Source organism: Andrographis paniculata, unplaced genomic scaffold (assembly GCF_009805555.1).
Source record: "Andrographis paniculata isolate CXL003 unplaced genomic scaffold, ASM980555v1 Contig54END, whole genome shotgun sequence".
NCBI lineage: Eukaryota > Viridiplantae > Streptophyta > Magnoliopsida > Lamiales > Acanthaceae > Andrographis > Andrographis paniculata.
This window is the reverse complement of record NW_026137589.1, coordinates 5,326,257-5,354,130: the sequence shown is the minus strand read 5'-3', so window position 1 is coordinate 5,354,130 and position 27,874 is coordinate 5,326,257. Positions and strand designations below refer to the sequence as shown.

At 34.5% G+C, this 27,874-nt stretch overlaps 1 protein-coding gene, 1 long non-coding RNA gene and 1 pseudogene across 4 annotated transcripts; 2 read left to right on the top strand and 1 right to left on the bottom strand.

The window, feature by feature from the left end:
* Positions 1-93: 93 nt before the first annotated feature.
* LOC127255949 (phospholipase D beta 1-like) lies at positions 94-4,739 on the top strand (annotated as a pseudogene).
* Positions 4,533-8,673, bottom strand: LOC127255951 (hydroxymethylglutaryl-CoA synthase-like). The gene is made up of 12 exons (XM_051281750.1): positions 8,315-8,673; positions 7,657-7,763; positions 6,949-7,081; positions 6,654-6,797; positions 6,360-6,518; positions 6,190-6,263; positions 6,017-6,092; positions 5,868-5,923; positions 5,690-5,777; positions 5,426-5,566; positions 5,177-5,326; positions 4,533-5,059 (listed from the first exon to the last, which is right to left on the bottom strand). Exons 1-12 carry the CDS (start codon positions 8,375-8,377, stop codon positions 4,868-4,870), a joined length of 1,383 nt encoding a protein of 460 aa, XP_051137707.1. The 5' UTR covers positions 8,378-8,673; the 3' UTR covers positions 4,533-4,867.
* Positions 8,674-19,893: 11,220 nt separating this feature from the next.
* On the top strand, positions 19,894-26,794 carry LOC127255923 (uncharacterized). Of its 3 annotated transcripts, none has more exons than XR_007839742.1 (6): positions 19,894-20,047; positions 21,419-21,588; positions 21,767-21,880; positions 24,441-24,517; positions 24,611-24,688; positions 25,420-26,794. It is a non-coding gene; the product is annotated as an uncharacterized LOC127255923 (long non-coding RNA). The 3 variants fall into 3 exon arrangements; XR_007839740.1 differs by having other exon boundaries at positions 19,899-20,047; positions 24,412-24,517; positions 25,420-26,791; XR_007839741.1 differs by having other exon boundaries at positions 19,901-20,047; positions 21,467-21,588; positions 24,412-24,517; positions 25,420-26,792.
* Positions 26,795-27,874: the final 1,080 nt, after the last annotated feature.

Sequence of the window (27,874 nt, the reverse complement as noted above, 5' to 3'; positions counted from 1 at the left end):
AATTCTTTATTTTGGGCCTTGAGATGTTTGGATTAACTGGATTTTTGTGACTTACATTACAATGGGCTTTATATTACAAATCTGTGCTGATTGGCCCTTTTCTATTGAGCCTGATGTATTGACCAGTCGGCTCATTATTATTTTCTTGGGCCTAAATGTATTTGGATCTTGGACCATTGTCTTACATAAATTATAGTTTGACCCTAAACTTTGGCTAAAGTATATTTTGGTCCCTATAGAGCAATTGGTCGAGTCCCGCAAAACGGGGTATGGACTGTAGTTTTCCAACAACAACGGCGGTCCCATCACCATAGGGATTGATCTTTGGTCTCCTGGCTGGCCATCTATTCTCAGTGCGCAGTTACAATGCAAATGCATTTTAGATGATTATATTTACTAAAAATACATTCATCTTAAAATCATTGAGGAAAAATGCCTGTTAGCAGATACTTTTAATAGGCTTTTCTTTGAATGTATGTATGTATGTACGTACATCTGCAGCTTTTGTTATCTCTCCTTCCTCGTCCGACGTTATTCCCTTCCTCCTTGTAATTAATCATTCGTTTAGGGGAGTAGCGTTTCTGGGCTGATCGTTTCCATTTGTGTTTTCATTTCGAGGGATTTTTTAATTTATTTCGGATTCTTGATATATAGTCATTTTATCCTTGCTAGAAATCAACAAGAAGATACCCTTATTTTCAAATGTGCTGCATTTGATCACTGCTCATATAATCTAATGTTTTCGTTAAAAAGCAGAGTGGTCAGAAAGCAGCACTTATAGGAAAGATTGATTCTTGATGCATACATACATTGAATTCAATTTATTGAGGTGCTAGCCGATAACATGACGAAAGTAAAATGTTCTGATTCCAACTGTGAGTCCCCAACGGACGGTCAGATCGTGCCGTTCGGTTCATCTCCAACCTCTTCCTCTTCCCAAAGAGTGGTTTTGCTGCACGGGAATTTGGACATTTGGGTGAACCATGCCAAGAATCTTCCAAACATGGATATATTGAACAAAAGCCTTGGAAATATGTTGGGCAGAGTATCAGGAAAGCTAAAGCATAAACGAGAAACAAGTGATCCTTATGTTGTGGTCTCAGTATCCAACGCCACCATTGCCAGAACCTTTGTCATCAACAACAACGAGAATCCTGTGTGGAGCCAACGTTTCCATGTCCCCGTGGCACATTACGGTTCAGAAGTGCAGTTCAGCGTTAAGGACAGTGATGTGGTGGGATCGGAGTTCATCGGCGGCGTCGGAATCTCCGCCGAGCTTCTCCTCTCCGGCGACAAAATTGAGGGCACTTATCCTTTGATCACGGCAAGCGGGAAGCCGAGCAGTCGAGGGGCTTCCCTCGACTTATCGATTCAGTATATCCCAATGGAGAGAGTGCCACTCTACCATGGTGGCGTGGGATCGGATTTTAACCATCAGGGCGTGCCGGGGACTTATTTTCCGCTTCGGCGAGGAGGGACCGTCAAGCTGTATCAAGATGCTCACGTGCATGAGGAAGCCCTTCCGACATTGGAGCTGGATAATGGCACAACCTACACGCACAATGCGTGCTGGCGTGACATTTTCAACGCCATATATGATGCTCGTCGCCTTATTTATATCACAGGATGGTCTGTTGTTCATCTAGTCCAGCTGGTCAGGGAGGATCCTCACATTCCAAGCAGCAATTTAGGGGAGCTTTTGAAGGTTAAGTCTCAGGAAGGTGTGAGAGTGTTGCTTCTTATATGGGACGATCCCACGTCGACAACGTTGTTGGGGTACTATAGAACTGTAAGAACCATCTCTGTAATGATCATATGCTTTCTTTACTTTATGAACTGAAACTGCAAGAACATAGTATGTTTGTGTTAGAAATCTTGCATGGACTTGTCCTGTCTTCTTTTAAGTTCAGGAAGGTGTAATGGGCACCGGTGATGACGAAACTCGCCGGTACTTTAAGCATTCGTCGGTGCAAGTATTGCTGTGCCCGCGGAGTTCGGGGAAGGGGAGTTGGGCAAAGAATAAGGTTAGGAAGAGATGAACACACACATTCATTACACTTTCTATGTAATGCATTGTTAATGTTCCTTTGTTTTTGTCATCAGGAAGCAGGAACAATCTACACACATCATCAGAAATGCGTGATGGTAGATGTCGAATCTAGCTCGCATAAAAGAAAGCTTGTGGCGTTTCTTGGAGGGCTCGACCTCTGCACCGGCAGATACGACACCCCACAGCACCCTCTGTTTAGCACCTTGGACTCTATTCATAAAGATGACTATCATAATCCCAACTTCTCGGTGAGTGATAGCCTCCTTTTCTTTGCCTACGAAAAAAGACAGCTTTATTGCAGACAACATATGATGTCTGAACGGGAACAGCATGAACTTGGCTTTGTCATAGGGGCAAACCACGGGTTGTCCCAGAGAGCCGTGGCACGATCTACACTGCAGAATCGATGGTCCATCTGTATACGATGTCTTATCAAACTTTGAAGAGCGATGGATGAAGGCTTCAAGGCGTCGTGTTATTAAGAAGCTTAAAGCAGCATATGATGACTCCCTGCTCAAGCTTGATCGAATCCCCGACATAGAGAAAATAAATGAGTCTTCCACCTTATGTGAAGATGATCAGGAGGCTTGGAACATCCAGGTACTGTAATAACATGCTATAGCTTCATTACATTACATTTCATTTCCGAGGCTAAAAGCTATCGAACATTGTAGATTTTCCGATCAATCGATTCCAACTCCGTTAAAGGCTTCCCTAAGGATCCCAGAGTAGCTTCAAAAAAGGTAAGGCAGCAATGTCCATTCCCCTCTTACTTCCCTACATACAGATATGTTTGGTGATGGAAAATTGATGAAAACTTTTGTGCATAAACAGAATCTGGTGTGTGGAAAGAATGTATTGATCGATATGAGCATACACGCAGCATATGTAAAGGCGATCCGTTCAGCTCAACACTTCATCTACATTGAGAACCAATACTTCCTCGGATCATCGTACAATTGGGATAGTTACAGGGATGTAGGTGAGTAGTTTCGGTCCAATCCTATTTTTCGATCTGGTGCGTCGCTGAATTTCAGACATTGCCTGTTTCCATTCTACATACAGGTGCAAACAATTTAATCCCCATGGAAATTGCTCTGAAGATTGCCAACAAGATTAGAGCAAAGGAGAGATTCGCCGTGTACATCGTCATTCCAATGTGGCCTGAGGGAGTACCAACCAGTACTCCTACTCAAAGAATTCTTTTCTGGCAGGTATTATCTTTTACATCCTCGGATAAAGACCAGATTTTCTTTCAGGTTCATTACAGCTCAACATATTCGACACACATACAGCATAAGACGATGCAGATGATGTACGACACCATCTACAAGGCTTTAGTCGATACTGGGGTGGACAATGAGTACGAACCTCAGGATTACTTGAACTTCTTTTGCCTTGGCAATCGCGAGCCAGGGACTCCCACCGAAAGCAAGCCGTCAAAATGCCAAAACGGATCGAGTCCACAGGTTCATTGTCGATCCCTGAAAGCTTTTTTCAATGATCCTACATTAGTATCCTTCTGACATTATGTATTCTTGTTCTTTCCAGTCCCTCGCCAAGAAGAACAGGCGCTTCATGATCTACGTCCATTCTAAAGGAATGATAGTGGATGATGAATACGTAATGATGGGTTCGGCCAACATCAACCAACGGTCTCTAGAAGGTACACGCGACACAGAAATCACTATGGGCGCGTATCAGCCTCACTACACGTGGTTGGGAAGACGAGCACATCCCCGGGGACAGGTGAAGTTCGACTGCTACAAAGAGTTCCCTTTTCCACTAGTAAGATATACACCAAAGAGTTGTTTTGTGCTGCAGATATTCGGATACAGAATGTCTCTCTGGGCAGAGCACACGGGCACTTGCGAGAAAGTCTTCGAGCATCCTGACAGCGTGGAGTGCGTTAGACGCGTGAGACAGATGGGCGAGGCTAACTGGAGACAGTTCGAGGCCGAAGAAATCACTCAAATGAATGGCCACCTGCTTAAGTATCCTGTTCAAGTCGATAGAATGGGGAAGATTAAGCCTATTCCCGGCTGTGAAACATTCCCCGACATGGGCGGAAAGATAATTGGAACGTTTGCCGGCATTCAAGAAAATCTCACAATATGACAAGAACATCTTCATCTTCATCTTCATCTTCAAGGTGATTAAATCTTTCTCCTTATGTTCAACCATCTTGTTTTCTTCCTTGGCTACATTTTTGTGTTTGCCCATAACCATTAGCTACTAGTGTACTATATTCAGAACCATATTTCATTTAATTTTTCTTATCAAAATGAGGCAATGTTATTTAGTTCTGAGGTAAGCTATGCAGTGCAATTATCATTATCTAGTAACTGAAAACACATGGGAGAAATGGAGGATTGATTATCAGCTATTGAGGAATTATTGCACCTTGTTTAGTTCTCTCATCATCTGATATTGACATCAAATATTTTGCTTGCCCAGAGGAAATAATTTCTTAATTTCAATGTAGAAGAGAAAATACATTTAAAAACAACAGAAGCATAGTGTACAACATACCAAGAATAAACAGATTATTGCTGATAAAAGGAACAGCTAACCACTGAAGCATGTTCCTAGATACAACCATAATATTTTGGTACATCTACAACAATTTTCTTTTTCTCAAAAAAGAAAACTAACTGAAACCCTTGTAAAGAAAAAGAATTCATAACAACTACAGATAGCATGTGATCGGGCTAAAACAAACTCAACTCATCGCTCAACACACAAAGAACAATGAAAGTCCAGTTATTACTTCTACTGGCTAGATAGACACGAGAGCCGTTGCCAGGATACCTTTAATTAATGGCCGTTGGCAAGGGTTCCATTCTCAATAGCCTTCTTGGCATAGAATCTTCGGTATTTGGAGTCCACTTCAGTAAGATAGTAGGTGCCCGGTGCAAGAAGACTGCAGTCCTTGCTCGTTATAAAGTCATTGGCTCCATATCTGTGCTCCATCAGCTTCATGGTTTCGACAAACTGTTCAGGTGGGAACTGCACAAGACAAGGTAAAGACTGAAATGTAATCGAAGCACAAATTTATGAAAATATTGGCAGCTGTGGCCAAGATGCTTAAGGAAGAAAGAAAAAATAAAACAAAGAGCTGCATACCTCGTGCCTCGACTTCAACTTTTCTTGAACATTCATTACTTTTGTAATGTTGGACAGGCTGAAAGGATGCTGCCCTTCATTGAGACGGAGAGAGAACATGGTGGCTGACAAACCACTTCCGTAGGAGAATAGAATCACTCTCTGCCCGGCCTGAAAGAAATGTAGAGAAAATTTTAAAATCAAAAAATAAAATAAAACATGATGATGTTTTCTGTTTCGAATTCAACAAGGCTTGTGTAACTAATTTACCAGAGAGCTACTTTTGTTGCTGATGAGGGACACAAATGCAGCATAGAGTGACGCTGTATACATGTTTCCCACTTGTTTTGGGACAAGTGTAGATGGCTGCACCTTCGTATCATAAAATGGCTTTGCAACTTGTTGGCTCGCCTGGAGATTCACAAATAATACTCTTAGAATATAGTATTCTGGATTAATAAGCTACCGCCAACCAATTGAGTGACAAAGTGGTTTTCTAGATGGTGATGAAGATGTGAATGAGAAGAGACTGACCTTCTCAAGATCGCGACTTTGGTAGCTCTCGTCGTTGGTTAAGGATGAAAAAGGAGAAAACTTCTCTTTAGCTGACTCATCAATGGAGCTATAAATTATCAACCAAAAGAAACCTTAAGTATAAACTCCTTCTTTGATATATTAGTTCTCTTGAATGAATAACAAACAAATTATTCACCTGGCATTCCTTGTAAAATCATTGAATAACAATCTGGCAAAGCTCTTCTGTACAAGCTGCAGGTACAAAGTTAAATGTTAACAAAGTCTATTTTTAGGCTGCAAATCATTCTACAATTATTAAAGATTGTGTTAACCAACAATAGTTACCTTATTGTATGGAGAATGAAACACAAAGTAGTCAGCATCAGTAATTGAAAACTGTTTGCCCTCTATCTTCTCATACCTATCAGATGATACATTACCACTGATAATTTGAGACAAACAAACAAGGCTATAAATTTAGGTACACAAAAGCAGGAAGCTTTTTTGCAGTAACTTACTTGTCACAGAAGCTTTTGTAACAAGAATCCAATGCCATGAGGTAACAAGTCTGAGAAAGTTTGCCATCCACAACCTGTATTAACGGTATAAAGGTTAGTTTTAGTTCAAAATAATACTCTCATGACTATAGTATACAGAATATAAGTGTTCGAAAGGAGGGTAATAATACAGGATATTCGCTGGCAAGGTTGGGCTTGTAAAAATCATAAACATGAGCCATGTGAGATCCCCTAAGCTTGCTTTCAAAAGTAATAGGAGCATTTGGTCCTATTAGCATTGCAATAGCTGCAGCTCCTCCAGTTGGCCTAGCAGGACCCTCAGCATAGACCTATCAATTAAGCTAAATGATAAGGAACCAAAGCAAAATTCCATGGTAGTGTTTGACAAGAGTTTTTGGTTGATTCCACCTTTCAATTTTGAAGGAATGTAAGTTCAAAAATATATGTATGAAAAATGCTTATACCGCACTATCTGTGCAGACAACAAGCCCATATCGCCCATCCCATGAGCTGCTTTCCACCCAATTGACACAATTGAACAGAGCAGCAGTACCACCATAGCACGCGTTGGTTGAGTCAACACCTTCTATGTCAGTATTTCCGCATTTCTGGTCATTCAAATATTTAGATGGTAAACAAGATGAAACATACAATAGGTAATTTGGCTCCCACATCAAAGCATACAACATGATCCACCATAAAATACAAAACATAATAAGTTGAACATTAACTAGAATTGAAACTGCATAACTCATATACCTCAAATATTGGCATCAGAAATGTCTTAATGGATTTGCTTTTATCAAGTACAGTCTCACTTCCAACTTCAAGACGCCCAATCTGCTTCGGATCAACCCCATACTTTTCAAGGAGTGAAGTGACTGCTGTCATGCTGAAATTAGAAAATCTTAGAATTGCTAAAAAGAACTTTAAACCAATAACTGTACAAAATCAAAATGGCCAATGAAGTTATCTATCAGTTATTGTAACTTGCAATATGTAAAACTGCCGATAAATTTAGCATTATCTTGTTGAGTCATTCATGTTTTTGTGTAATCTCTCTGTCATATTTGTCGCTGAAGGAAACATGGCAAACATTTTATAGGAACTGGGAAACAGTCAATGCCGTCATAACTAATCATACTATAAAAGCATAATAAATGATGCAGGATTATATACTAAGATAAATTGATTACTCAACTTGATCATATAGATTCATTTCCAAGGTTGTAGTTCCTTGTCATGTCAAGGTAAATGAAATCAACATTAAACAGAATCTGACAAAAAATGAAATCTCAAATCTTCTCTACCTTAAATTCCAATTTAGAGGACAAATATCATTAGACTCAGAAATCTCCCAATGCATATCACATTCATATACCCATCATGCTATTCACTCAACCATCATATTCCTCCACCCTTAGCATTTTGGAGTAACTTTTATAAGACAAAAGACCAAATAAATACCTCATTGAAATGACATCTTCAACCTCAGAACAAAATGCCATACAATCTTGGCCAAGCCCAATAGTATACTTCCCTTTGCTTGCTCCGTCATGAGCCTCCAGCACTTCCTGTTACAGATTTACAAGAATGCATTAGAAGTACAATACATATTTCTAAAGTAGACTTGGGAAGCTAAGATCTGCTTTCTTCCTTCCTGAGTACATAAGAATTGTATCCAACCAAAAACAGAAACAGTAAGAAAACCTTCTGTAAACTAAATCTTAAACCGATGAGAAAGAAGAACCTATATATATATATATATATATACAATGAACTCAGATGAAATACAAGCTTCATAACTATTCAAAAACAAAAAAAGCTATCAGGTCGGTGCACTTTCCAAATCTCTTGGACTCGAGTAAAAACAAGAAACTGGGAAAAAAATAAAAATAAAAGTGAAGAAACTCTCCCCAAAGCTTTTCCCATTCGATATCAATCATTTCCCAAAAAACAAAAAAAAATTAGGCGAAGATTGAAAGCGGGAAACTGCAACTATTCAACAACAAACATAGGATGGCAGCTTCCAGGAGCACGAACTCAACTAACAAATTATTTCCTAAAAAGCAAATAAATCAAACCAAAAGTAATCAATCAGTTGTCTTCATTTTTGTTTGTTTACCTGCTGGATGCAAGTGGGAGGAAAGTAAATCTCCATGGCTAGGATTCCCACATTCTTGGCCATCTCGACGCGAACAAATGCAGGAAAAGGAGATCAATTAACTGAAAATCCAAACTTTATGTCCTTGCAGAAGCAACACGGCAAGCAGCAAGATACGCTCCAGGAAATGGTGCGTGGAAGCAAAAAAAAAAAAAAAAAAATCGAGCAAACGACAGTTAGAGAGAGAAAGAGAGAGAGATTCAATTCGAGTTTGGGGAGAAAAGGGCGAATGGCGTTGGGAAGAGGTGGGGTGACGACCATATATATACACACACAGTATACCGTATGTATACATACAGCAGAATTGATGAATAACAGAATATGGCTAACGAGGAGGTTTCCTTCGACTCAGAATTAATTGCCATTTTTTTAGCATTTACCCATTTTCTTTGCATTCACAGTCACCATCTCCCGCAATGCAGACCTCATGAATTTCCACCCACCAACCATTATTCAATTTACACTAATTTCCAGTATTAGTTGGTTTTATTTAATTAATTATATTATTATCATTATTTGTACTAATAATATTCATCCAAGTTGGACCACTTTAGTTACAGGAGCAGTATAACTTTTACTTGGGACTAAAATCTCACCAAATTTGACAATATTATTCAATTTTATCTTTGCTTATCGAATATATTTTATGGGTATACACATTATGTAACGCTAACGAAATTACAAAAGTGGAGTCCAAACCAAAAGAAAAAACCTTCTTCTATAAGGGTTGCAACCTTTTAGAGGATTTTTTATTTTATTTAATTAGTTTGGGAGTGTGATTATTTTTTAAAATCAAATCTACAATTAATAGTATCTAATAAATTTATTTCATTTTATTAATACATGTATAGACACTTAGCATTTAAGCAAAAATTTTATTTGAAAATGCTGCTAGTAATGTCTTCAATGATAAATAATTTGTTTGGAATCTTAAAATTTTGAAAATGATAAGAATAATATTAATGTTTTGGAAACTTGATTAATGTTGAAATTCAAAAGTATTGTTGTATAATCATGTTGACTAGATGAAATGAAATCAAGCATATGACCATCGCGTTGTATACTACAATTTACAATAATAATAATATACACCTATAGGTATATTTAGTTATGAATTCATTTTAATAAAAATACTAACTAAAAGAAATATATATATATATTATTATTATTAATACAATACAAGAATACACACGGGTGTGTTTGTTTGGAAATTTGGATTGGATTTACACTATTCATTCAATTTTTTTCCCCCAAAAATATCAAATCAAACACCTATTTTTCATTTTTTATATTATACTAAAAATCAATTTTACATTCAAAACATCACATCATCACTTATTTATATCACATCATACAACTATTCAAATTTAAAATTTTTACTATTCAAATCCCAATTTAAAATCCAAACCCCCAAACAAACACACGATGTGATCAAACCCTACAAAAGATAGATCGACATTGATCAAATTTATTCGCCTTTTTGGAGGATGATTTAAATACTAATATAAAATAATTTAAATTATAGGTTAGTGGGAACGTTATTGGGGACGATTCCACATGTGAATAGTCTCTCTGTGAAGCCTTCTGACAGCCAAACAAATTGGCCCACGTGGGATCCTGCCAACTCACTGTCCTGCTTGCCCTTCATCGGATTCTCCGTCAAATTTTGTAAAAGATATATGCCGTGCTGGTCTAATTGTAGTCCATGGTTTTAAATTTTTTATTACTATTTATTATAGTACTAGTAAAATTTTTTTAAAATAAATAAATAAAATTTCTTTGTCTTAATTTAATATATTATTTTATTATTTTCATATGTTTTATTAAAAGTATTTTTTATTATATTTAAATATCAAAATATTTTAAATTTTAATTTATTTTTTTTTTACTTTTAAAAAATTAAATATTGAAACATTTTACATAGATCAATAAAATATTATAATTTATTGAAAAAATAAAAGATGAAAATAGTATTTTATTAAAAATATATTTGATTACATATGTTATGTTTAATAATAGTAATAAAAAATTATACTAGTAAAATAAAATGATAGGATAAACACAGTCTACGTCTATATAAAAATATAAAAATATATAGCATTGCATTGTGCTAGGAAAATGTACATGATACAATTCGGTTTCCAATTCAAGTCAATTTTCTTATGCTGTTATTGAGTCAAATATTCAGTATAAGTAAGTAGTATTTGGTTTATTTAGCCAATAAATTCGTGAGGATAAGTTGAAAGTCAAAACTGTGCGGCTGGTGACAACGCAATTACAATTTTCAGATAGAAAATGTTTATAATGTTTTTGACTCGCTTAAATTTTCATTTTTTGTTTTTATATTTTAAAAAATTAATGAAATAAAATGGTTAGGAGAGCACTTGGGAGTTGGAGTTGGAGTTGGGACAAAAAATGGTGTCTGCCGTCAAAATCGATGCACAATAAACAAATAAATAGTAATATTGAGATTGACGTTATTAATTATTATTATTTTTATATTATTGAATTTGAAGATTTCACGCTACTTAAATTTGATGGAGGCGATATTTTATTGAATTTCATTATATTAACCATTTTTAATATTTATTGTTTTTCTAAATGTACAAGACAAATGTATCAAATTTGAACAAAATTTCTGTAATCGAAATTTAGGACCTAATACTTGTAGTTTACAACTAATCGAACACATATGAAACAAGAAACATCGAATCTTTTATATACTTTGTTAATCGAAGGAGTTCGGACTCAGTTTACCCAATATTTCAACCGACTAGCAACACTTACACTCAACCTCGACCCAAACACTACCGACATCCACAGAAACGCACAATCAGCGCGATTAACAACCTAATCGAAAGAAATCTCAAGATTCTAAGCCTAAATCATCGCGGACAATCAATTACACCACGAACAGCCCATAAACATAGAATCGAGAAATCAAACCGAAGAACAGCTCTAGAACAAGCTGTAACACAACCACGGTGGATGAACTTCAAGTTCCGATGGCCAAACTCGCCGGAATGCACCAGACAGATCGATCGCGTTCGTCGGGAAAGCTAGGGCTCCAGAGGGTGAATATCGCGATAGAAGGAGTGAGGATTAATCTGTCTGTCTGAACCGGGAAGCAGGGTATATATATATCAGACCCCTTGGACCGGTTTGAGGGCGGTCCAGGGCGGTTCAGGCCATCCGAACCCATCCTCCAATTCATCACTCAATCGGGTCGAACCGCGGGCACGGGATCCGGGTTTCGATAGGTCGGGTCGGGTCGAAGTGTAATATGCACAAAACATCACAAATCTCCACCTTTTTGGGCATTGGAGAAAGTGCTTTAAGGGTGTCATCCCTGTCCGAGCTCCAACGATTTAGTCTTTTAACCTGCGGACTTATTAACACGGTTAATGTTCTCAAGTTTTAAAACAACTATAAAAACAACTCAGCTTCACAACTAACAAAAACAGCTACATGATTAAATATGTCATGCTGAAAACAGAATTTTAAACAACAAAAGATACAAACCTTCAAATTTTAAAGATTCTCCTAATCAAAAGTATCTATATAAACTGTTTTCTTACACAAATTGAATTTTGTTATTGATAAAACTTTTGTTCCCATGTCCGCAGGATTATACTCAGAAGGTATTTTTTCTAGTTTTAAAAAACCCTTAGAAACTATATCACGAATGAAATGAAACCTAACATCTATATGTTTCGTTCGATCATGAAAGACTGGGTTTTTACAAAGCTGAATTCCGGATTGACTATCTGAAAAAACTGTTACTTCATTTTTCAAGTAGCCTATTTCATTTAATAAACCTTTTAACCACATACCTTCCTTCAATGCTTCAGTTATGGCCACATATTCCGATTCTGTCGTAGAGAGGGCAACAATATGTTGTAGTTGGGATTTCCAACTAACACAAGAACCACACAAAGTAAAGATATACGACGTAGTAGACTTCCTAGAGTCTCTATCATTCGCATAGTTAGAATCCACATAGCCATTCAGTTTTAACTCATTAGTGTGTTTACCAAATACTAGACCAACTTCAATAGTATCAACTAAGTATTTAAACACACACTTTAATGCACTCCAGTGTTCAACACCCGGGTTAGCCATGTATCTACTCAAACAACTAATAGAATATGCTAAATCAGGCCTAGTGCACACCATCAGGTACATAATAGAACCTACAGCACTAGTATAAGGCACATTCAGCATGTATTTCACATCAGTTTCAGATTTTGGGCATTGCTCTTTAGATAAAATGAAATTAGAAGTGAGGGGGACAGCAGAAGGTTTAGCATCAGCCATACAGAATTTATTCAAAATTTTCTTAATGTATGAAGACTGATTTAAAAACAGCATGTTATCTTTTCTTTTCCTAAGTATATTCATACCAAGAATTACCTTTGCATCTCCTAGGTATTTCATATCAAACTTCTTGCTTAAACAATCTTTTACATGATTAATTGTTTCCAAACTAGGACACATAATCAACATATCATCAACATATAATAGCAAGAATATGGGATGCTCACATGCTATTTTAAAATACAAACAATGATCAAAATTGCTTCTATTAAATTTCAAAGATTTCATGCATTCATCAAATTTTATGTTCCATTGCCTAGGGGACTGTTTCAGTCCATAAAGGGATTTCTTTAAAAGACACACATGATTAGGATTAGTTTTATCAAAGAAGCCTTCCGGCTGTTTCATGTAAATCCTTTCATACAAATCACCATGTAAAAATGCAGTTTTTACATCTAATTGTTTCAATTCCCAATTAAAATAGGCAACCAAAGTAAGCATGAGTCTTATAGTAGAATATTTAACAACAGGAGCAAAAATTTCATTGTAATCTATTCCCTCCTTTTGTGTAAACCCCTTAGCAACTAATCTTGCTTTAAATCTAACTCCATTTTCATCTTGTTTTACTTTGTACAGCCATTTACAATCAACAACAGAACTGTTAGCTAACTTTGGCACCAAAATCCAGGTTTTATTCTCCTTTAATGACTTCATTTCTTCATTCATTGCATTAACCCACTCATTTCTTTGTTTTGATTTCATAGCTTCACCATATGACCTTGGTTCATTACCATCTAATGATTCAAACACATTATAAGCTAAGGAGATAACATCAACATCAAAATCATCTAACCTAGGGGGCTGTCTTACATTTCGCCTAACTCTATCCCTAGCAAGTTGATAATTTTCCAGATTTTGATCAATATTTTCAGCAATTCCAGATTCCATTCTCTCATCAACCTCATCAGAACTGATCTCCAGACCAGTCTCTGAATTTCCAGAATTAAAATCTGGATCAGAACTGGTTGTCCTGGTATCAGTTCTATTTGAGGCACTGTGATCAAGTAATTCAGCCTCTAAATTGGCTAAATTATAATGATTTTGCTCCACCTCATTCTGAGTATCATTAGGACCATTAACAGCAGTATTTTCATCATTTAAGGTCTGATTTTGCTTCAAACAGGGCATTTCATTCTCATTAAATGCTACATCTCGACTAACAAAAGTTTTGAAACCTGGTTTAGTGTTTAACCATAGCCTATATCCCTTAACACCCTCGGGATACCCTAGGAACACACACTTCTCAGCCCTAGGTTCAAGTTTATCATTGAAAACACGTATAAAAGCAGAACATCCAAATACTTTCAGGTTTGAAAAATCAATTCTCTTTCCACTCCACCTAAATTCAGGACATTCACCTTTCAAAGGCACTGAAGGTGATCTGTTAATTAAATAGGCTGCTGTAAGAACAGCCTCACCCCAAAAGCTCTTGGATAAACCCGAGGAAGCAAGCAAGCTTCGAACTCTTTCTAATAGAGTTCGGTTCATCCTTTCAGCCACCCCATTTTGTTGAGGTGTATAAGGGGCTGTTTTATGTCGCTTTATTCCATTTTCAATGCAAAAGCTATCAAACCAAGTATTGCAATATTCTAAGCCATTGTCAGTTCTCAAACACTTAATCTTCTTACCCGTTTGATTTTCAATAGAAATTTTCCAATTTTTAAAAATTTCAAACACATCAGACTTTTGTTTCATCAAAAATACCCAAACTTTCCTTGAAAAATCATCAATTATAGTCAAAAAATATCTTCTACCTCCATGTGTGGGTTCACTAGCTGGTCCCCACACATCCGAGTGAAGATATTCAAGGATATCTTTTGAAAAAATCCTACTTTCAGTAGGTTTTTGAGGAAAAGTAACTCTATGATGCTTTCCATATATGCAATTGTCACAAAATGGCACATTTGAGAAATTTCCAGCACCTAAACAACCAGTTTTATGCAGAATCTCCAATCCTCTATTACTTAAATGACCTAATCTCCTATGCCACAACTCAGTGCTGTCATGGACAGCATTCACACAAGCATCAGATTCACAAATAGGCACAACAGACACAATATAGAGATTATTTCTCAAATCAGCCTTGAAAACTACTAAAGAACCCTTAGTTATTTTCATAAAATCCATTCCCCATTTTCCTTCTAGTCCTAAAGAAGACAAACCAGCACAAGAAAGCAAGTTATTTGACAGATTAGGGACATGTCTCACATTGCACAGCTTTAAAACATTTCCAGATTTAAATTTCAGCACAACAGTCCCTATTCCTTTAACACTGCAAACCCTATTATCAGCCATAGTCACATTACAGTTTAAAAGGGTTTTATAATCACTGAAAAATTCCTTAAAAGGAGTCATGTGATAGGTGCAAGCTGAATCTAATAACCATTCATTCTTATTAAAAGCAGTCACATTGGAACATTCAGCAGTAACAGCAAACACTTCACCTAAGCTATCTTCATGAGAAATCAAATTTACTTGTTCATTTGAAGAGGTATTAATAGTGGGTGTTCCATTTCTAAAGTTATTGTTGTTGTTATTCAAGTTTCTATTCTTCTTAGGACAATTCCTAATGAAATGTGAAGTGTCACCACAATTAAAACACCGTTTAACATACTTTGTAGGGGTTTGAGATCTATTCCTAGACTTACTCCTAGACTTCTTCTTATATTGACTATTGTAGGAGTTATTCCATTGCTTATTGTTATTTGAAAAAGAGCCATTTTTATTCGGTCTAAAGGGAGATCTACCCCTAACATGCATCACCTCACCATGTGTATGTTTATTAGCTTTACTTAGTTTCAAATCCACTTCTTTACTTTTTAGACCATTTACCACAACATCTAGAGTAATTACATCCCTACCATATTTTATAGCTGATTTTACATCTGAATATGTACTAGGGATTGCATTTAACATAACAATAGAGCTGTAATCATCTATGTTTTTATCCCATGTAAGTTTTATATCTTGAATTAACTTTGAAAAAACATCTAAATTTTCATCTATTGTCTTTGAAAGATCTAATTTGAAACTAAAGAACTGTTCTAACAAATGTATCCTATTTGGAAGTGAAGTTTCAGTATACATGTTATTTAATTTGTCCCACAAATCCTCAGCTGAACCATAAGTACCTATTTTTCTAATTACATGGTCAGCTAGGTTTAAAATAATGCACGAAGATGCAAGTACTGTTCATCAAGTTCAAACCTTTCTTCAAGAGAAAGGTCTGTTGCTTGATCAGGTTCAACTGCTTTTATCAATCTTTGAGTTACAAGAACACTTCTCATCTTTTGTTTCCAAATTGCAAAATCAGATTTTCCATCAAAAGGTTGTATATTAAAAAATGCTTGACTAGCCATGAATTTTAAAATGAAGAGAAAACAATCTGTTTTAAGAAAAAAGACACAAGAACAGGCCAAATTTCACAAGAAAAAACTACTGGTCCTAAGAACAGATTCACTGGATCGCTTTAAAAACAGATTTATTGTTTATAAAATCTCAACAAAAATATCCACCAGATAAGAATGCTCCAGAACAGAGAAAACTGAATAGTAACTAATCAAAGGGTTAGTTTCTTGAGAAAACTAACTTAGGAGCAGTTAATATTTCATAACACACAACCAGCTTTGCACAAACTGCTCTAACTAACACTTTAACTGTCACAATAACCTCAAACAGCCACACTTATCACAGAAACAACCACTTAGCACAAAAACAGCCACTTAACAAACTCAAATCGCCACACTTAATCACCCCAAAAACTGAAATCTCACAAAAATATGTAACAGGGTTAAGAATGTTACCCACTCCAAGCTCCGCAACTATTCTTTGACTTTCTTTTCGTAATTCAAGGCCTCCAACCTGTAAAATCCTTCCAACTGCGCACTTAATACACAAATTAGTAAAGTTTGGATGAATCAATCAACAAGGAACTACCCAAATCAACCAAACAAGGATGATTTCAAGTCCTAATCTCCTACAGGCCTATCTTAGTCCTTAATCAAGGAGATCTAAACTTTACAGAGGTGAAAACACCATAAAAATTCAGTTTTCACTTCGACAGAGCAGTAAACAACCAAGACTTCGAAAACCTTGAAATTATTTACACAAAACCTTCGGATTTTACAGAGAGAACTAGGTGTTCACTCCAGGAACTCGAAAATCACGATTCCAGTAAACTAGCAAGCCCTAACCAGCTCTGATACCACTTGTAATCGAAATTTAGGACCTAATACTTGTAGTTTACAACTAATCGAACACATATGAAACAAGAAACATCGAATCTTTTATATACTTTGTTAATCGAAGGAGTTCGGACTCAGTTTACCCAATATTTCAACCGACTAGCAACACTTACACTCAACCTCGACCCAAACACTACCGACATCCACAGAAACGCACAATCAGCGCGATTAACAACCTAATCGAAAGAAATCTCAAGATTCTAAGCCTAAATCATCGCGGACAATCAATTACACCACGAACAGCCCATAAACATAGAATCGAGAAATCAAACCGAAGAACAGCTCTAGAACAAGCTGTAACACAACCACGGTGGATGAACTTCAAGTTCCGATGGCCAAACTCGCCGGAATGCACCAGACAGATCGATCGCGTTCGTCGGGAAAGCTAGGGCTCCAGAGGGTGAATATCGCGATAGAAGGAGTGAGGATTAATCTGTCTGTCTGAACCGGGAAGCAGGGTATATATATATCAGACCCCTTGGACCGGTTTGAGGGCGGTCCAGGGCGGTTCAGGCCATCCGAACCCATCCTCCAATTCATCACTCAATCGGGTCGAACCGCGGGCACGGGATCCGGGTTTCGATAGGTCGGGTCGGGTCGAAGTGTAATATGCACAAAACATCACAATTTCAAATGAAAAATAAAATAACTGAAATTTTTATAGACATGTAGCTGTAGATGTGGAGATAAATATCTATAATATTATGCAAGTTGCTCAAAGGAGATACACATATTCAAGTAAGAATACCATATTTAGTTAGGGAAAGAATCATATGTTGTCCATATTAATATAATATTCTTAATAATAACATCTAAATCAATAATTGTATTTTAATTCGGTAACATTGAAGTTATGAATCAACATACTATTTTTATTGGTTTAGTTATACATTTTCGAACGTAATACACTGCAAATTACATTAGTCGGTAAATTATTTTGGGTAAGTTTTGGATGATAAACTATCAGTGGGTTTTGAAGCGATTTTTATTTATTTGCATTCGTCTACTAAACATCGTATTGACTCCATCACTTATTACATAATCAAATTGATCTTTTCAAATAACCTACAACATGTTCTTTTTGTAAGAATAAAATTGTATGGAAGTCAATTAAAATGAATGTGTAACAATCAAATTCTTACGTGTTGTTTATACTTTGAATTTTAAGTTGTAAATTGGTTTGGTAAGTATAGATATTGTCATTTTTATTGTTCAAATAATATATATATATATTAATTTTTTTAGTACATATAAATATCATATAACATATTATAAATACCTTTACATTTATATTTATTTACATTAATACCTCCTTAACAATTTTACACTATCACAAAAGTAAAATATTCTTTATATACAAAACTATCATCAATTAGTATTATTAAAATATAACATTTGTTAAACCACTAAAAATAAAATAAATATATACTTATAAAATGGATGAAAAATTATGATTAATTTAATCTAATTTTATAAAAAATAAAATAAATTTGAATATATATAACTATATTTATTTATTTAAAAATTTAAAATATATATTTTTTGAATAAATCTTATATAATACCTATAATATTTTTTTTTACAAAAACTTGAAAATACAATGTCAATCGAAATCCAACAATTTCCTAATAAAGTAATATATATAATACTGATAAATAGCAATTAAACTATTGAAGTGGGGTGGGTGGTTCTGAGTTTGAAGTAAAATTTGGTGGCGTTAGACTTATTAAGATATTATTGAACTAGAGATAGAGCCAACTTTGGCGAGCATTGTCTTGTCCCGTGCTGTGCTGTGCTGTGCATCACTGCGCAAAACTTATTTCCAAGTACTTCTTTGACGGAATAACTAACTATTCACGGCTTATTTATATTTAATTCATATATTTTTTAATGTTTTAAAATTAAATTATTTATATATAATATTTCAAATTAAAATCAATATAAAATATAATATATATATATATATATTAAATGGGAGGAGAATATAGACAAATAGATCAGTAGGTTTTAATTAAGTTGGAGTAAGTGCATTTTCTAGCCTTCTTCCCAATTTATAGAGCCTTCGGGTGTTTGGCAATCACATTCAATTAGCTAATTTGGCTAATTGAATATACTATTTGTAACAAAATATTTATTTTTACTTTAATAAAAATATTCAATTGCCTTTTACCTTCATTTGTATATAAAATGTATATAATAAAAGTATATAAATGATTGAATAATAATTAATTTTTTTTAACTTGATTTTTATAAATTAATATATTCTAGAAAAATAGAAAATAAAAATAAAAATTAATAATAAAATCATAATTTAAAAAAAATAAACATTTATAATAAAATAATTATTAAATAATACAATAAATTTTAGGGTTATTTAAAATTAACTTTTAGGGTTTGACTAGTTATTTTAAAAAATTGTTTACTAAACAATTTAATTAATTGTTAGATTTGCTAAAAACTATTCAATAAACTAAAAATTATTCCACAGATTGATTAACAAAAACCTTCTTAATGAATTAGGTTATAATACCATTAGTTAGTGCTAAGTACTTGGAGGGATATCATAACTGAAGTAGATAATATTGAATATATCATCTACTATGAAATATGAAATAATATATTATTATCAAGATTTGAAACATTTACTTTCTCAAATCAAAGGTAACATAATTAAAACTTTGAGCTTTGATTATAAATTAATTAAACCCTTAATTTAAGGGAAAAATTTAAAACTCAAATGTCAGATACAAATTGGATCTGTGTATGCAAATATAATAAATATATTTATGCTAAAACTACACTTGATTGGACTTTGATGTTAGAACTAGGCTTTAGGCCCAACTATATAGTCACAAGTTCCAGCGTTTTCTAAAATTCGACCCGAAAGATCGGTCAAGTCGGGTCGGGTTTGTAAGTCATAAAATTATCATTATCACTGGTGTAATGTTCATGTTCTCGAACATTTCTGTCCCGCTGAAGAGAAGAGATCGACGGTGAATCGTTGACGGAATCATATGCGCTGTTGGAGACGAAGTCGGCAGAAGAAAAGAAATAGGACGAATTCTTACTGAAGGTTTGTCTCGCAGGGCTTTCTGCCCTATTTTTTTGAATATCGGTTGTTTGTGTAGTCCTGTCCTTGTGTGCGTTTGTGCTCTGGTTTCGGTATTCGATTTTCCGGTGGGGACACCGACCGAGAACGTTGTGACTCCGGTTGGATAAGTTGGGCGTTGGTTTGGAGAATGACGATGCGCGGGTATAAATTGCGTATCCTCTGATGGAATTTTAGGGTTTAAGTTGTACAATCTTTGAATTCATGTATTTATGTGCTGTGTGTGCGTCGGATGTGATGGAATTTCAATGAATGTTGTAAAAATGTGGGTGTTCAATTGAGATTGTTGTATTATCAATATCTATGATCCATGAATATTCGCATTACGCATTCCGAGCAGTGAAAAACACGCTGAGAATATTATTTTAATTTGGGAGACATGTGTTTGACCACTGCATCATATATGGATATTTGATCTAAGGCATATATGCGTACAAGCCTCGCTCCTTGTAATCTATATATTATTGTTGGCATTTGTTCTGTTAATTGTAATTTATAAACTGTTCTGTACTTCTTATAATTTAGTTTGGGTAAACACTTGTTCTACCATCAATGACTGTTTTTTTTTTCATCAAATATATGCCTAAAGGAAGTTGCCTCTGATTATTAAAGATCCTATATGGTCGCACAAATCCAATTGAATCTGGCATTTAATAGAGGTTTGGTGGTAGCTGGAACTTCTTCTGAGGCAATGAATTTATGGGATTTGGAAGAAACCATAGTAATTTTATCTACTCTACTGTAGCTTGCGTTGCATCAGGTTATTAATTGCGCATTGGAGTTTTGAATGTTTGCATTGATTTCTTTTCAATTCAACTTAAAATATACTTTGTTCAGTATAGGGCTCAAGTTACTAAATGTGAAGATAATATAATTTAGTGAATATAAATGGCTGTAACCTTTCACTGCCATTAATGTTGGTATTAATATGTTTGTCAAGTTAGTTGATTTTCACAAGAAACAAATTTTTCCCCTTATCTGTTTTTGATGCTATGTGCTATACTTTATGAGAGATTAATGAACAGCTTGGCCATCAAATTCTTGAAACCCTTTAATATTTTATATTCAAAGCTACATTTTGTTTGAAGATCTTCTTCCTTTAGAACTCTAGAAGAGACATGATTTTTTGTGTAGTTTGCTATTTGAGTGTGTACGCTGGATTTTATCTCTTGGTTCAATTCAAACATTTATTTGCTTTTAAATCCAATTGAGCAGTGTAGTTATGTAAGACTTTAACTTCTTATGCTATTTTGGATAATCCTCTATTGATTTTACAGTATAGTTCTGCTGAATACATTTTCTATGTTCAGTTTTTAAAATTCTCTATTTCTGCAGATGTAATATCTCTTCGAATTGTGCTGACTGGTGATGAAACTACTGCAGGAGATTCTGCACATCATGAGTAGGTCGTTATCTCATACTTACAGTCAACCTTGGACATACTTCCTGCAGGCAACTGCCAAGGTTCCTAAAGCTCAGATAATAACTGAGCATCCTGCAGTTAGGTATTCCATTGGTGGTTCAAATATTTAACTTCATAAAACCATGACTGCTAATCAATTATTGGCTATATCAGGATTCTATAGCAAATGGCATTGCATCTTAATATAATGCTATCTTACTAGGTTTTCTACTGAAAGATATATATAAATATATATTTAATTCGTCTTTATCTAATCTCAGGGGTTGGAGTGGTTTTATGTGATTGACAATCTCGTGGAGGACATGAAGTTATTTGGGGTGTTATTGAAGCTCTAAATTCTTGCGATGCTGAAAGTAATTTGCTTTGATTTTTGGGTATGTTTCTCAAACTCATTCTTTTATTTTGATGATGTTTCTTCTTATCTCTAGTCTTTTGGACTTAAATGTAGGGGTGGGCATTTGGATCATGTAGTTTGGGTTTGGCCCGATTCGATGGGGGTTCGGTTTAATCAGGCTTGTACATGTTTAAAAAAATGTGTACAAATTTTTAGTTTAGTGTACTCAATCAAAAAATTAGGTCAAAATCCAGATATGAATTTTCAAACTCGATACCCAATCATGTACCCAAAGTTTAATTAGACCATCTCCAATCTACCTTGCAAAAATAGCAAAAAAAAAAAAAAAACCATGTTATTTTTGCAGGGTGGGTTACTCCAACCCACTTTCATTCATCATCCTCGTATGAGAGGGTGAGACACAATTCGAGGGCACCCCCTCAACTGAGAGGGTGGCTTTTTCTTGATTTTTATTTTATTTTAAATTAAAATTTATTTAAAAATCATGTTTATACTTTTTTTTTTACTTTTATTTTATTATTTATAAAATAATTTATTTTTGTATAGTTATATTTTAATTTTATAATTAATATTAATTTTTATATTGCATTAATTATGTTTAATCAAATGATATTATATAGTATTTTTTATTATATTTTGCATAAATATTATCTAATATTATAAAAATTTTATTTTATTTAATTTTAAAAATAGAGTTATGGATGGATATGATCTTAAAAAGCATATAATATATTTAATAATAAAAATACTATAATCTATGTAGTTAGTAATGAGATAGATTATAAAATTTTTCAATGTAATATACATGAAATTTATAATTATATTTTTATGAGAGAAAAAAAATACATTGTAATAGTATATTTAATAATAAATATACATAATAAGCTAATTATTATGTTTGTTTGTCCAATTATTATTTTTTTTTTCCATATACGATTTTCAATATATATAAATATACTCCTTCTGTCTCAACATAGTTGACACTTTCATTAGGACACCTTATTTAAGGTAATGATGTTTAATTAGTTAATAATAGTGAGTTATAATATTATTTTTTTTATGTAATTAATAATATTGATAGCTTTAAATAAATTCAATATATGATTAAAAAAAATTAAAATATGTACTTGAATATTTTAAAAAGTATATAGCAATAAAAATATATGCAATATGGATATTATTTTGTAGAGAATAAAATTTTCTATAATTAATATAATTTAATTTTTTAAAAGAGGTGGAGGTTTTAATACAGATAAAAATATTTATTTTTTTTGAGTGAAATAGAAATAAAAGAGTTTTGAGTGGGTCTTATGTATGATGTTACATGTTATGTAGTAATTAAGTTGATTTATATTTGTTAAGTATGTTTTGATTTAGTAAGTTTACCCAAAATAGAAAAATGTCGATTGTTATTGAACGGATAAAAATGAAAATAGTGTCAATTGTGCTGAGTATATATTATACACTCTCACAAAATGTTAACATTCAATATAAAACCGATACGATTTTCTATATCTCATATAAAAATACCTGAAATTAAAGCACTAAACAAACAGACCTTAAGTTAGTAATAGTAGTATGGATAGAGGATAGATTATAGATTTTTTTAATATAATACTCCTCCTGTCCCATTTAATTAGTCTTGTTTTTCCTTTTCAATTGTCCCATTTAATTAGTCTTGTTTTTCCTTTTCAATTGTCCCATTAAATTAGTCACATTTACTAGTATTCATATTTTTAGGGTTTGTTTGGTTGGAGATTTGGGACTTGGGCTTATAGTTTTGAATAATAAAATTTTAAATTTGAATAATTATTTTATGCAATATAAAAACGTTTTAATGTGATATTTTAAATATTAAATTAATATTTAATGTAATATTAAAAAAAAAGGTTTTATTATTTATTATTTATTTTTATTTTTATTTTGCTGGGGGAGGAGCCGATTTTGGGAAGAATTATATGTACGATGTTGTTTAGATTAAAAATTTCATGGTTTCGATTTTTTTAATTGTGTTAATTGCATTTGTATGTTTTAGGTTAGGATTTGTTCATATTGTGTTTCTAAGTGACACAATTTTTTATAAATATTATTTTAAAAAATATAATATATACATTTAGTTTACTCACATAATTCAACTTTTTTACACAATATTATTTTCTATTTTATCGACATAAAGTAAAAATAAATTCATCCAAAAATACAAAATAAACAAACTTTAGTTTATTTTATTTTTTTATTATAATTGCTTGTATGGATTTGCAGAGTGTGTATTATTACTAAAAGATAGTAAAAGGTTATCTTAATGCAAAGGTAATAAAGTGAAAATTTTGGTAACCAAACAAAGGATGATGCTAGGTTTGGTGCCTGAAATATTGGGTCAGGTTTGGGTACCCAGCCCAAAAAATCTGAACTGATCCCCACCTCTACGTCAAGGATTTCATTATAAAGTTTGTTTTGTGATTTTTTATTTTTTATTTAATATATGATCAGTCAATTGGTTATATTTTATCTAGTTATTCTAACAACGCATTTCCTTTTCTTTTTGTGCAGATTAACATGCCTATGTTTTGTGTTCCTAGGTGCTTCTGATGTTTTAATTGCTCAGGAAACTCTTAAGAGATTACTGATGGGATTCTTGCCAAATACACAAATCAAGGTAAGTATTGATATTTGAAATATTTTAGTTAACAATTTAGTGATTATTAATTTTAAATATTTAATTGGTACTTTTTAATTTTGTGTCATGAAGGTGGTTATGATTTCCTGGCTGAACAAAAGATCAAATTAGAACTGAACAGTGTTCTTCTGCGTGCTGGCGCCCGCGAAGGTGAGCTACTTGATTGACACCAACATTAGCACTGACCCATATTCCACATTGCTTTTATTTTATGTTATATCCTATGTGGGAGGTTTATGTGGCACGGCATTCTTGATTTCTTTCATTTCTAAAAAGGCAAATATCATAAAAACTAAGGTTGTGTTTTTTTTTTTTATATTATACTACAAATTTATTTTACATTCAAAACATCACATCAATATTTATTTATATCACATCAAACAACTATTCGAATTCAATTTTTTACTATTCAAAAATCCCAAACACACAAACAAACACACCTTAAAATTTTTGTTTTTGATTATGGCCACATTAAGAAGTGTTTGTTATTCTATGTTCATTGTGTGACCAATTTATTGGTTGAGAATTATATGCTTTTTATCCGCAGTTCTGCATCATATAAGTAACTGATATCATAACAGTGCTTGTTATTCTATCTTCATTGTGTGTCCAATCTATTGATTGAGAGTTGAATGCTTTTCATCTGCAATTCTGCATTTACATGAACTACCTGAAATCGTGATACAGAGCCTTTATTGTGTATTAGACGGACTTATTTCGTATAGCTAAACATTATACTGATCCAATATTCTTAATTTGTAGCTTCGAAATTGTGAAATGTTTTTTTGAATGCAATCATATCTTCATCCTTAGCAGCATTGTTTTTGGTGTCTTGATGTTATATCTAATCAGCACTGTCATTTCTATACAATGTATTATAGCCACATTTATTCAAGACTGAGGCATCATTGAAAGGCAATCGAAGCTCTGGAAAGAAAAGAAGATAATATTGTGGTGCGGTGCACAGTTTTATTTCCCATCCCCTACACGTGCATGAGGCTGCAACCAGGTAAGTGATTGATCGAGTGTGGTAAGTATCGTAGGCCCTATGATGTGGTATTTGGGTTTCGATTCTTACTTTGTTGCAATAAAGTTTGAATTAAGAGTATTTAATGTGCTATGAAAACAGCACGAGTGTGGAGATCCATCATTAACTCAGCGTATTAGATGAGTAATATTAACATTCCTCTTTGTGGTATAGGTTTTACTCAAACAATGTGTGTTTTGCAGGTGATTTTATTGCATCACTTTCACTTTATATGGCACTTCATGGATGAATGCATTATATGCTTGCCTGTCTGTATGCTTTCTGATTAAATTAGCACTCCAAAAGTATATACAACTCTAATTCAATAAATTTCAAAATTAACAGTGCTTTGTTCTAATTTGTTTTATGTATAATTAAATTGTTATGTAGTTAAATTTTTACATCTACGTAAAATATTACATTCCCAAATTTTTTTCCACGTAATACGCTGAGCCAGAGGAGGCCCACTCAACTGTGAAAAAGTTAGCTCAACCGAGTACTGTTCTCCCATGGGCTTTCGCCCAGAACAAACTGGGCCTGTCAAGCATAGCCTACATTATGCTGGGGCTGCCAAACGTAGGCTCGGAGAATTCTTGTACTGGGCCAAAACGATGGGCCTTCGCAGAAAGCATCAAGGGCTTACAAAAACTGGGTACAATATCTTGGCCCTACAACATTTCATTGGACCTGCTTGAACTCAGGAAAAAGCATTATGGGTCACAGGCAAGGAGCCGACAGAACCATGGGCCTGGCCCGACATGTTGTTGCGAACCTAAAATTGGGCCGACAGAGTTCTGTGATTGTCTGCGCTAAGCCGACAACAATAATGGGGGGGCCGACATGTTGCGGAATAGGTAGCATAGATATGTACAAGAATTTCTAGCTGTCGGAAATACCCAGACATTTTTCTGATTTGGGCCATAAATTTCGTGGGCTAGTAGGCAATATATAGACAATGTTTATGGGCCTGTAGCGATACTTCTTGGGCTTATGCTGCCATTTTCAGGCCCAATCATTGTCTCTTTTAATTATTTTGGGCCTTTACTAGAGTTAACTGGCCCAATAAGCTTGCGCCGCCACCGCCTTGTATTGCCGGCAATAAGCCGACAATATTTTTTGCGGTCGGCAAATATATAGACAAAAACTAACGGGCCTGCGCCGTTATTTTTTTGTGCCTTGCGCCGCCGTTTGCAATAAACCGACAACATTGCGGCTTATGCCGACATGGTCATGACATTGTACCAATAACATTTTTGGCTGTCGGCAATATTCCACAGGTGGTAGCAATCTTTTTGGGCCTGTCGGAAATACTCCGACAATAATTTGGTCCGAGCTGTTATTTTCTTGGGCCTGCGCTAACATTTTCTGGGCCTGTAGGCAATACACTGATAATTTAAAGGACCCTTTCTGGCCCAATCGGCCCGCGGGAACATTTTACTGGGCCTCTGTACATAGACGATGATATCTTGCAGTTGTTTGTATTACCCCAATATGGACTTTCACCAACATTTTATCTGCGCCGCTTTTGAATAAATAGTTACATATCTGGGCTCCATTATTAGCATTTATGCGACACTTTTTGGGCGTTTGGAAACTGGTCATACAGTATTCTGAGCCTGTCAAACATTTTGGGCTTGAAACAAACAACTTAGCATGGCTAGAACGGCCCATTTAAAAAAAATCCCCAACTAGGCTTCCAGCGAAGGCACCAGTTGAGCCCCGGATCGGCCGAACATATACACATACGTAAAAGTACATATTCGGTCATCCTGCAGTCCCTTGCTAAGGAACAACCATATATAGTGATACAGATTATAAAACATTTTCATAAATTATCAAGTAGGCAGAACGGAATGGTAAACGATATCCACCTAAAATCACTACAAATAACGCTGCATATACCCCATCCCTAGCATTCAACCCCGATCGTTGCAGATATAGAGCCCTGGCAGCAAGGCATCGAACTGAACTGAAGTTTGTCAGACCGCAGCCAAGCTGAGCAGCCACAACAAAACCTGACCTTACCTTAGCTGGGTCTCATCTCAGAGATCGAGGGAGCTATAGAATTAAGTGTCGACATTAGTTACGGAAAATTGGCACAAATCCCTTAACAAACATTGCATGCCTCATAGATCTAGGCGTGGGTGTGTGCACATTCATGAAATAGGATTGGACATAGGGCAAACTCAAGATAGAAATGGCATCTGAGAAGGTGCCTAATGCTGCTACCTGCTAGACCTGTGAGCCAAGAGCTTGGGCAGTTTTCATTTTTCGCAGATATGGTGTAGGGTCCAGCGAATACCAACTAC

Coding starts and splice junctions, on each gene's coding strand:
- LOC127255951 (XM_051281750.1), bottom strand. CDS start 8,377: ATGGCCAAGAATGTGGGAATCCTAGCCATGGAGATTTACTTTCCTCCC. Junction 5,778..5,867: donor GATTTTACAAGGAATGCCAG/GTGAATAATTTG, acceptor GATAATTTATAG/CTCCATTGATGAGTCAGCTA. Junction 5,060..5,176: donor AGTTGAAGTCGAGGCACGAG/GTATGCAGCTCT, acceptor TGTCTTGTGCAG/TTCCCACCTGAACAGTTTGT.